The sequence below is a fragment of the Zonotrichia leucophrys genome, chromosome 19 (genome assembly GCF_028769735.1).
Source record: "Zonotrichia leucophrys gambelii isolate GWCS_2022_RI chromosome 19, RI_Zleu_2.0, whole genome shotgun sequence".
Classification (NCBI taxonomy): Eukaryota; Metazoa; Chordata; class Aves; order Passeriformes; family Passerellidae; genus Zonotrichia; species Zonotrichia leucophrys.
The window spans coordinates 7,604,373-7,616,379 of NC_088188.1; the positions used below are offsets into that span (position 1 = coordinate 7,604,373).

Consider the following 12,007-nt stretch of genomic DNA (forward strand, 5'->3'; position numbering starts at 1 on the left):
CGGCACGGTGCCGTGAGGGTCTCCGGGGCGGGCGGGGAAAGTGCGTGGGGAGCACTCGGCCGTGAGGAATCTGCGGCCGCGGAACGGCAGCGGCTGTGAGGGGGAGGCGGCCCGACAAGATGGCGGCGCTGGGAAAGCAGTGAGTGCCGGCAGGGCCGGGGCGGACGGGCCCCGCTCAGCCGGGCTGGGGGCAGCGCTTGGGGGGGATTCGGGGCCGGCACTGAGGGCAGGGGCGAGCGCTGGAGAACTCTTGCCCAGGGACTGCTTGTCCCAGGTGTCCGCCCTGAGGCCTCGCTGTGTTGGCCTGACTTTAAAACTGTGTTTATTAAAAACAAGCAGAACTCGAGCAGGCGCTTGAGGGTGCGGGGGTGTTGCCCGGGGGTGTTTTTCACTCTTACGGAGGTGAACTCCTCAATGTTCCCTCACAACTCCCACCCTCGGGCACAGCCGGGGCTGCTGCTGGGCCTCCGCGGCCGGGTCAAACGGAGCTGAGGGCGGGCTCAGGGAAGCGAACAGTGCTCACAGGAATTGTGTGGTACCCCCAAAATGTTGAGGTGTACCCATGTATGGTACCCCAGAATGTTGGGGTGTACCCATGTGTGGTACAGAATGAGGGAGTGTTCCATTCGGTTCAGCCTTACACCCTGTGGCGAGCTATTGGCTCAGTGATGGACTCAGGGAAAGGCAGCTTTACCCAGTGTATGTTCCTGCGAATCGGGCGAGAAACCCCCGATTCAGAGGTTGCTCAGCACCGAAGGGAAGTGGTTTTAGCATAGAGATGGACTTTGTCAGCAGAAGGGTTGTTTGTGTAGTTAATTAATTGCAGCGCGACACAATCTGACTGTAAATCTTGTCCTTTGCCATAGCACCTGTGGTTACATTGCCAGCAAAACATGAAACTACAGCACTGCAAACATAGGCATGGAATAGTGCTTGGTATAGTCTAAGACTAAATCTTTTCAGATTAAACAGTAGTTTGCATTAAAAAAAAGTTCTTACTTCTCTGAGAGAAAAAAGAAAATTACTTGGAGAGCTCTGGACAGGAGGGATTTGTGTCCTAATTTAGGACAATTATTGCATCCAGAAACTTTGCATGGGAAGCTGGCTGGTGTGCCCTGCTGCAAAGGCTGCTCACATATAACTTCCATACATTATGTTGATGCTGACCTTTTACTTCTCAAATGATAAATGGCAAATTTTTGGTTTGTTGCTGTGTTGTAAGTGATGCTAAAGGTAACTTTTTTTCTCTCTCTCTAGATATGGGCTTATTATGCCCAAAAAGTTGCCACAGAAAAATCTTGCTTCAAAGAAGCTCTCGGTGTTTGCAGATGAGTCAGATGACGAGGTCAGTTCAACAATTTTCTTCTGAAATTTGCCCTGTATTCTGCAAATTTATTTGTGTCCAACCCTTAATGGCTGCATCAGGTTTTGGCAGTCATTAGGATATGTGTCATCATTTTGGATTTGAGTGTGAAATATGATCTGTATTTTCTTTAGTACACATTACATGGAAGTGATGATTTTTTGTTACTTTCTGTCAACTCTTCCAGAAATTCAGCACATGTGACAATCTGTTTGCCAGAGTTAACTGTAGCTTGTAAAGAGATTTGTTTGCTGTCACTGGTGAATACCTGCAAATAGAAAGACCAGTAGTAATCAACAGGTCTCACTCAAATACTGAGTGTGGTAGTTGTGTGTGTTTTATCCTTTAGCCCATTCCACCCAAATTTGATGTAATTGATTTTATGACGTTCATAGTGGGAGCAAATCAAAGCTGTACAACCCAAAAGTTCTACAGCAAGAGAAGGTGTATGATAATTGTGTGAGGGTGTTCATTTCTATCATCTTTAATTTTTAGTTTCTTTAATAGTATGAGATTCAAAATACTCTGTCTGTACCTGCCCCAGCAGAGGGCACTGTGTGCTGTGTAAATCCCACCTGGATGTGCTGCTGGAAGCAGAAGTGCCCAGGACAGGCTGGGATATGGCCACGTACAGAACCCTGTGCTACAAACACGTTCTTGCCTCCCTAGAGCTTCACTCCATGTGGTCGAGAAAAACAATGCTAATAAAGCATCAAATAATTTTGGTCGATTTCTGACTCGCCAAAATATTTACTTTTAAAATCTGTTTTTATTTTAATGAACTAGCAGTTGTTAATTTTATGCCACAGAAGGCCTGAATTCAGCAATTCCCAGCCTGTGTGTACCTGGTTCCATTAGAAAATCTGCAATGTTGCTGTTGAAGGTGTCTGAGCTCACGATTTACAGGGCAGGAGAGGGCTGAGGAGCTTTCTAGTGATGAAAGCCTCAACATGAAGCTGCCTCAGTGCAGCTTACAGGACACAAATGTGTTTTAAATCCCATCTCTTCCCTCACTTAGCTGTGATGCTCAGAGGTGCATCCCTGTAAAGAGAGGCTTTCCTTTAGGTTCACCTGCTGGAGGTGCTAATGGAGCACTTCCCCTCTTAGATGGGGTTTGGTGTCTTTCTCTGCATCAAAAATCTGACCCCACATTTTCCAGATCCCAGGAATAAATTTCATTTAATCTGTTGTCATTAAATGTTGTGTGGTAGGTTTGGGAACCTCCCTAGGGGATGTCTTGTATTTTTTCACTTCTTCATTTTTTTCTTAATATCTAAAGATTGAAACAAAAGAATGAATGTTAATAATTCTAGTAAAAATAATAGATGATGCTGTCTGCCAGCTTTTAGCTTAACATCTCAAGTATCCTCCCTTTCAGAAAAACTGACAGATTCACTGTCAAAGTCTGTTATAAAACCTCTTAAAAGTTGTTGTGCTCATCAGTATGGTACATACCCAGCAAAAAGTAATAATCTCATAACTGCCTTTATCAAAGAAGATTGTTTTTTTTTAAAAAATCAGAATTACTTTATTAGTTCAGTAATGATTTCAGAGCTTTTCAAGATAAGGAGCAGCATCTGGGAGGGGTTTCATTTCCTGTCTGCTACTTTATCAGTCAGAACTACATCTCAAATGTCTGGAGATTATGTATTTTTAACTGAACTCTAATAAAGTTTGTGCTGGGAAATCTGCAGACCTGACTTGTCTGTGATTATATATTAGATACCAAACTTCTGCTCCTTTTTTTTTTAGCGTTACTATGCATTTTTCACTCAGATTTTGCCTCTACTCTTGCTGAAGGAATTTGGATTTTTTTTTCCCTTCTGGTTAAGTGCATTAATGGCTGTTAGTTGCTGAAGATGGTCTTTGTGTTAGTTCATAAGAAACAGAGCATCTGGGATGGGAATTTTCTGGAAATACAGTGTTGAATGGAAGAAGTTGGCTTGTCAGTCTGTGTGGTGTTCATTGTTCCTTTTTATCTTTGGAGTTTAATTGAAATTATCTCTGTGGTACAGCAAATAAAATTTCTGGTTTGTGATTTACATACACAGAATTACCCAGTGTATGTTCCTGTACTGTACCAATCTTTCAAAACTGATTTGTTAATAAAGGATGAAAAAAATAACTGCAAATAGACCTCAGTAGGTGCTAAATTTGGGAGGGAAGTTGTGGAGCCAGTGTGAACAGTTCTGTGAATGTATCAGCTGGATTTGGTGGGTGTTTAGTGACCACCTACAAGATAAATGGAGTGTTTAAGCAGGCAGAAGCTGAAAATAAGCAGAAAACTCTATATTCTTGTAGGCTCAGATTTTTGGTTTTGCTAATGGATATTTCCATTCCTTTGCAACTTTTCAAAGGAAAAGTCTGACTGTAAGGATTTGCTGAGTAATTGATGTTGGTGCTGACCAGAGTTTTTGCAACAGTTTGCATGCAAAATAAGATTGGGTAAAGGGGCTCCTAGAAAAGAGTTTTCTGAGAAGGAGAAAGTGGAAAAGAACCAAGATGATGTATGTAAAATCAAGAATAATTCAGAGAAGTGAGGTGATGTTGCCATTTCTCATAATATGAACACTGGGTTGTGTTATGGAATCACCAAGTAACTGGTTTAATCTAACAAAAGGAAATTGTGTAGTTAAGGTGTGGAACCCCTTGCCACAGGATACTGTGGCATGGCCAGAAATAGAAATGGATTGAGAAATGGATTAGTCAATTAAGGGATGCTCTTGGTGTCAGACAATGGTTCAGGTCCATCCTTCAGTTCAGGAAGTCCTTGGTCTGGTTTCTGGAAACCAGGATGGAGTGCTGAGAAAGCTAATTCTGTGTACCTGACTTGTTTTTCATGTTCATTCTCTTGATCTTCTGCTAGTAGCCATGGCTCATACTGTCTGTGAATTGAGAGGAATCTGTTGCCTGGTGTGATTTTTGGTTTTTAACTCCATGAAGGCTGGAGTCTCATGTGCAGGTTGTGCTTGCATTGTACAGTTCTCTGTGAGGGATTCACTCCTAAATCCTTGTACATGAGGGTGTAAGTGGCTCATTTTAGAGTGAGAAGGAGCTGAAAAATGGAGAGAACCATGAGAAATGTTAGCAGATTGGTGCAATTCATTGTTTGATTTTTTTAATAACTTTCACTTGTGTACAAGCTGTCTCCCATGGTCTGGTAGCAGTGCTGGACTGGAGAGCCTCATTTCTCAGAGTTCCTTGATTTGCATGGATTCTGTGTCCTTTCACAGGATAGGGTTAAAATGTTTTCTCCTTTCAGAAAATATTGAACTATAAGCTTTGTGCTCCAGAAGAATAGCTTGACTAGAGGGAGGGAAAAAGTATGAGACAGATTGCTGAGCTTACAGGGCCTTTAATAAATGGGCAGTTGATAAGTAAAACAATACAAAAGGACGGGAAGTTCTCATCTGTCAGAGCTCACAGCACAACAGGAAATTGTCCACCATAAACCATTGGGGAAGGTGTTTGTTTTCTGTAAACTTACTGCCAGTCTGGAGAAATGGCAGATGGGCTTCTTTACCATCATGTGTCCAATAATGAGGATTATGTATTATGTTAGTGTTTACCTAATCTTTGTAGATCAGTGCATTTATTACCTGTAGGCAGACAAGGAAAACATTCTAAGCGGGTTTTCAGATATTTTGGTGGAATAGAGCTTATTCTGTAAATGTAACTCAGAATCTGTTTTGTTTTTCACTGAGCCCCTGCTTTCTGGAATAGTGCAGGGGAGATTCTTCACTGCTGAGGGACCTTTTTGTTAAAGCAGTGTAAGAGTTTCCCACAGAGGAAACCTTCAGGGTGCCCCTCAGTGTGTCAAACAAAGGAGCATCTTCTTTCTCAAGAACCTGGAGGAAATGGAGGTTTTCTGTGTAATGCTGATGTGTGCTCTATGCTAATTTAAAATGGCTGTTTATGGTTTATCCTGACTCATTTATAGCCTTTTCAAAAGATGTGTGTTATAAAATTAACTACAGCATTGTAAATTATTTCTGAACATTAGTTCTTCAGAACTTCATAGTTTTTCAGTGTTGAAAGCAGAGGTAAACATGAAATGAATGAAGCCAGGATTCTTGTAGGTTTTAAACTAAATAATCCACTATCTACTTCCCCCAGTCAACCAACCATCCAACCAACCAACCAGCTACATAAATAAATGACTGTATCCAATTCTAGTCCAAATAATCAGCAACCACAAATTACAGAATCCCTTTGCCTTTTTTAAATGTGACACAAAGCATGTATTAGTCAAAGTTGCAAAACTTGGGAAGTTGCCAAAATGCAAAAGGATTTTTCCTTCCTATTTCTGCTTTTTAAGATTAAGAGATATTTAATTACATAAACAAGGATACAAGTCCTGCCATTATAGTGGATCTGTTTAATAAACATTATCTATTATCTATTGGTTGAGGAAAGATAGATATGTAGTTTAGGTCAAAACTAATTAAAAGCAAAAAAGTAAATAAAATGCAAAGCATTTTTGTTGGACAATATGATTAGAAAACATATTTTCAATAGAGATCTGTTTCTTCTTAGGAAAGATTAGAATGGCTGTTTTGTAGCATGCTTATCTTGAGAAATGAAACAGTAACACTTGAAGTACATGCTGTTTAGCTGTGTTCTTATTTCTGAAAATACACAACTGATGATACAAATGAGACTTGAAATAAATACCAAATCCTTGCAGAATTTTTATTTAACTGTGAATACAGATTTTCTTTTTTCATGTGATTGTCAGTATCTCTGCTTGTTACTGCTGACATGCAGGAAGAATTCAATATTTTCTGTATCACACCTGTCTGTAATTGGACTATTATATAGTTGTTCATTAGAATGGTACAAAAAGAACCTGTGTTAATGTAATTAATTTTGTTTCTGCAATGTGTCCTTCCTACAGCCAACTGTTGGGGAAAGTCTTCAAAAAGAGGCATTGAAAAAGCAAGCAATGAAACAGGTAAGGGACTATTTTTAATTTACTCCCAATGTTCTGATGGGTGAGTTTATACTATAGATATGTTTAAATTATAATATAGGAATCAAATATTTGAAAATAGTAAAGATTTCATTATTATTATTTTGACATCTTTTCTTCTCCTCCTCCCTGTTTTTGTTTTAGACTAAACTGGAGATTCAGAAGGCTTTAGAAGAAGATGCTACAGTGTATGAATATGACAGCATTTATGATGAAATGCAGCAGAAGAAGAAAGAAAGCAGTGCCAAATTGCTGGCTGGAAGTGATGACAAAAAGGTCAGTACCTGAGGATGTATCCTGTCTGTTGGACTCTGTCTGCTTGGGGTGACATCAGTGGTTACTTTGTAAGCTTCAAAGCAGTGCTGGATTATCCTGGCCAGTGACACTTTCATTGTTATTTATTCTAGTGCATTTCAAGGCTCTTGTAAGGTTCTGGATCAAAGGAAGCCTCCCAGTCCTTAAAAGAAAGGCAAGGCTGTTACAGCTAGGAAGACATAGGGATGAAAAATCAAAAAAACCATTTATTTTCATTTAGAGTAAAAATCCTCCTAGTCAAAGATGGGATGACTGTTTTGAATGAATACAGCAGCCTCTCTTGGAACTGGGAAACCTGCTGTGTTAGGGGTCTGAGAGGAATGGCAGCTTGTTTTGGACAGCTGTCAGTCAGAGGGGGAACATTAGAGCAGCCCCTGACAGTTTTCTTCCATTACCAACTTAATTCAACATCTCCATCAATCCCAATTTGTGTTTTCTCAGCCACCTCAATTACCTCTCAGCATGGTAACTTTTTTCCCTTCTACCTCAGCCCAGATACATCCACAATATCCTCAAAGCAGCTGAGATTAGGAAGAAGGAACAAGAAAGACGAATGGAAAGAAAAATTCAGAAAGAGCGTGAAATGGAAGGAGGAGAGTTTGCACACAAAGAGGCTTTTGTGACTTCAGCCTATAAGAAGAAGCTGCAAGAAAGAGCTGAGGAGGAGGAGAGGGAAAGAAGAGAATCAGCTCTCGAGGGTGAGATTCATAGTGAAGTAATTGTCCTGAAAAAGAAGTAGGGCCTTGTACATGATATACAATATATTCCTCTGGTGGTCTCTATGTGAGAGTTGATAACTAAAATCAAAGAGAACCAGATTAGCAGATCCTGAATCAGATCAACCTTGGTCTGTTACTTTCCTTTGTATGTGTTACACATGGAACAGAGGAAGCTCCTCTGTTTGTGTGTCAGCTCTGTTTGGGTTGGTGATTTATTTTTTGAGGGAGGGTCAGTTGTTGAGGGAAAACTCATTAGCCTGGGGTACAGTGCTGCTTCCAGTCCTTACCTCAGACATTCTGGTCAGCATCAGGAGTAGGTGGGAAGCACAGGATGTGGGATCATTAGCTAGTTTGGGCTGGAGTGGACCTCTGAATGTCACCTGTTCCAGCTGCCTGCTCCAAGCTTGGTCTGCTGTGAGACCAGATCAGGTTACTCTGATTTTTCCATTTTCTGGTTTTTCCATTTTGAATTTCAAAACCTCCAGGGTGGAAATTGCAGTTGTGAGTTGTGTGTGACGAGTATTTGTGACACAGTGAATCCAACCTCCCTTTCTGTCTCTCAGCATACCTGGATGTGACCAAACAGAGGGATCTCAGTGGATTCTACAGACATCTTTTAAACCAGCGTGTGGGGGAAGAAGAGATGCCAAAATGCAGCTTCCGTGAAGCCAGGTAGGATGTGATTCCAGCAGGGTTTCAGGTATGAAAACCAGCACTGGCTGTTTGTGATTCTGTATTCACTGGAAGATTAGACAGAGCACTAAAACTGTGGTAAGGTAAACTGGTAATTTTACAGCTGATTAACTGAATTATTTGGTAAATAACTAATGATCATCATCAGTGACACAGAAATGAAACAAACAGGACAGGGACGCTGTCTGAAAGGTATCAAGAGGACAGTTATGGTTGTAATCCTGCTTGGTATTATTATAACCTACATTTTCTTTGGTTTACATAATGTTTAGCAATCTGTGTAAGTTACACATTTTGAATCATGAGGAAGACAAGAGGTAAAATAGTGAGCATAGCAGTAAGTCATAGGAAATGAATATGCTGTGAATTTCCTGTAAAGAATGTTCTCTTCACTTTGTACTTACTCCACATTTAGTTGCATAAAAACTAAATTGAGTGTTGATACTGTGGTGAAAGGAAATGAATCAAATATATAGGAAATCCAGTGGGAGTATTTTGAAATCTGAATATGTGCACATTCCAAAGCAAAGTAATGAGATGAGACTGAATTATTTAGGTGTTTAAATGGTAACATTCTGCCCTGTGGATACGTGTGATGAAGGGGATATTTTTTGTATGCAGCAATTGATAATTTGAGACAATTAACTCAGGTAAAACTTCATTTGATAGATCTTTAAAGCATGGATGTCACTAGTTAAGTGTTTGCTATCACAAATAAAATGCAGCTTTCATCAAGAGATCTTCTAGGTCTGAGATTGTATTGTTAGAATGTAAACTCTTAGCCCAGGTGGAGAAAATGATCACTGAAGTTTCTCAGCTGCCTGAAGGAAGGGAGTTCTCCATTAAGTGTTCAGGATGATGTGGTTTTGTATTGTATAGAGAGCATTTGAAATTATGTTTTTTAGTCTTACAAATTAAGGAAATTTCCTTTAGTGGCACATACAATTAATTCAGAGGAAACAAATTGTCCTGTAGATGGTTTTTCCAGCAAGGCTTTCAAATAAACTCAGGTGTATATTTTAATTTCATTCTTATTCATGGTGATACAGCAGGATACAGAGAGAAAACAGCTCCATTTGTAGATCTCAGAAGTGTCCCTAAAGTGAGCCCCACCTTTGAGTTGGATTACTAAGTAAATTACCAAACTTTTCAGTGTAATTTTCAGTTGTTGTTGATAGGCTGTCCATGCCTTCAAGCACTCAGCAGACACAGAATGTCACTGGTGGTGTGCTGACTCACGAGAGAGCCCCACAGGCTGTTCCTGGAGCTGTGTGGTTAAATGGAAGAGACGTGGTTTGTGTGAGGGAACATGGATTTCCTCATCAGCCAGAGGAGAATGGCAAAGCACAACCCCCTCAGCTTTTTGAGTCAGCATTTTGCATGTAAGAATATTTGAGCTGTAAAAAGTTACTAATTTCTGTCCAGCCACAAGTGAGATCTTCAGAAATATTGGATCAAAAAAAACCCACGTTCCTCTCTCTGTCCACAAAACACACAACCTGCTTCTTCTCTGGATAATTATTTGATGTGACTAGAGGACCAAACACATAGGAAAACCTGTAACTTGCCAGCAGGCTTACACAGGAACACAAGTTAATGTTGTTTTCCTTAGATGGAGGCTGCACATACTTTACCACAGTCATACTCTTTTAGATAAATTCCTCAGCTCACATTCACCAGTGAGACAGATATGGACACTTTGTGCTGGAATCCTGGAACCTGAGCCACAGACAGATTTGCTTTCTTAGACTTTTCAGCAGCATCTTTTGCCTAAGTCCTGACCAGCAGTCAGTTTGTAGAAAAGTCCAGAAGTTCAGGCTTTTTAATTTTGTTATTCTTTTCTAATGTAAAAAATGTAGGATAAAGGAAGAAAAACCTGACACTGAGGAAGAACCCAACGAAAGGAGCAAAAGCCCTTCAGAAAGACAAAGATTGAAGCCCTCTAAGAAAGAAAATGATCCAGATGCTGATACCGACCTAGAAACTGATAGTAGTGATGATGACAAGAGACACAAGCACAGTAAAGTAAACTTGAAAAAGAAGAAAAGAAGGGAGAACTCTGTGAGCAGTGAAGAGGAGGTGAAACATCACAAAAGCCAGAGGCATTCCAGGTCACCAAGCTCGTCCAGTGTGGAGGAAGAACCACGCACCAAAGCCCAAACAAGTCACCAGAGGGGAGAGAGCAGGCCAAGCAAAAGGGGAAGTGATGAACAGTACAGGGAAAAGGATTATGAGAGAAGCAGGACCCATGAAAAGGATCACCAGAGGGAAAGGGAAGAGCGGCACAGGCATGGGGATCACACTAATAGAGATCACCACAGGAGGAGGGAAGATCAAGATGATAAACAAAGGGGGAAGGAAAGAAAAGAGAGGGAGGGGCATGGCAGAGAATGGAGGAGGGCAAAGGAGAGAGAGGAGAGGGGCTCAGAGAAGGAACGAGAGAAAGAAAGAAGCAGAAATGATAAAGATAGATATAATGACAGAGAGAAGGAGAGAGGAGAGAAATACAGAGAAAGGGAAGATCATGCAAAGGAGAAGAGAGAGAAATATGGCAGTGAGGAAAAGAAATACAGAGAGAGGAGAGAAGGTACTCCTACATCTTTGGAAAAAGATGGAGAGAGTGATCTGGGAAAAGAGAGAAAGGGAAAAGACAGAGAGGTGGATGAGAAGGGAAGCTCCAGCTCCAGAACGTCTGAGCAGAAACGTAAAGCTGGAGAAGAAAGGGAGAAGGATGAGAAGGAGCAAGCACAGAAAGCACCTGAGACCCTGAGCAAGTTTGCCAAAAGGAGCAATGAGGAGACGGTGATGTCGGCACGGGACCGGTACCTGGCCCGGCAGATGGCCCGGGTCAGCAGCAAACCCTACATCGAGAAGGAGGAGGATTGATTGAGGGCTGGGCACAAACACCTGGGCTGGCAGCCAGGAGCAAAGGCCACTGCTGTGCAGATCCTTGTGCAGAAAAGGTTATCCTACCTGTTATTCCTGGCTTTCCTTTGAGAAGTTGTGTGTCCCTTAAGAGAACAACTTTTGGGGTGGATCAGTGGGTGTCTTGACACACCCCCTTAGTGTGTCTGTACAGGTGAAATGTTAAATGTGGCTGGCTGTCCACCCTGCCCTTCAGTAGCATGTCCTTGGTACAGAAGATTTTGGACAGACCTGGGAGTGTTAAGCAGTGTAAGGTGAGAATGCATCCCCCTGCTCCTTTCAGCAGCCAAAACAGTGAGCTCTGCTGAAACAAAGGTGTTCTCAGCCCTTAGGAGGGCTCACTGCCCACTACTGCTCTCAAAAATGAGCAGCAAACCTGTAAAAGTGGGTGAAAAAGCAAGAAAACCAGCCTGAGTAATGATCTAGGAGATTTCTGTATGTAGAGTGGAGTTCTGTAAGATATATGCATATTGAGGTATGAATTTTGTATTATGTGTGGGTTTTGGTCTGGGGACCTGATGTACAGAAACAGTTAATAAAGTGTAAGATATACATTGGATCAAATGTATGGGTCTTTTTTCATGTGTAGGTTATTTTACTGCATTTTTTTTTTTGCATGGAATAAGGTAGGTGAGTCTGTTTTCATGTATTACAGTTGTATCAGTTTGTTAAGTGATATTTTAGATTTCAAAGGTTCATATTCAAGAATAAAATTATCTTCCTACTAGGTAAGTAGGATGTCTGACAGTGGGTCATATCTTTTAGAATACATTTTCAACACTTTTATAATTGTTTCTTTGTTTTGTTGTAAGTTTATCACTTTTATGCTAGAGTAAGTTGTACTTCTATATTTAGAAAAAAAGATTTTGAGATTGGTGTTTCCCTAATGATTTTTTCAGCAGACTGAGAATGATACAAAGTGTGAGTAAAATTAAATGCAAATGCAGCCACTTTATAAAGGCTTGGAATGAGTTTTATATGTCAGCTAATCAAGTAGTTAAGCACATACTCCAGTGTGGA

General features: G+C 40.9%; 1 protein-coding gene across 1 annotated transcript; it reads left to right on the forward strand.

Moving 5' to 3' along the window:
* The first annotated feature begins 83 nt into the window (after positions 1–83).
* NSRP1 (nuclear speckle splicing regulatory protein 1) lies at positions 84–11,544 on the forward strand. Its single transcript, XM_064729477.1, has 7 exons — positions 84–139; positions 1,258–1,345; positions 6,261–6,317; positions 6,480–6,611; positions 7,141–7,348; positions 7,933–8,041; positions 9,922–11,544. The coding sequence occupies exons 1-7, from the start codon at positions 120–122 to the stop codon at positions 10,946–10,948; spliced, it is 1,641 nt and encodes a 546-aa protein (XP_064585547.1). The 5' UTR covers positions 84–119; the 3' UTR covers positions 10,949–11,544.
* The last annotated feature ends 463 nt before the right edge of the window (positions 11,545–12,007 follow it).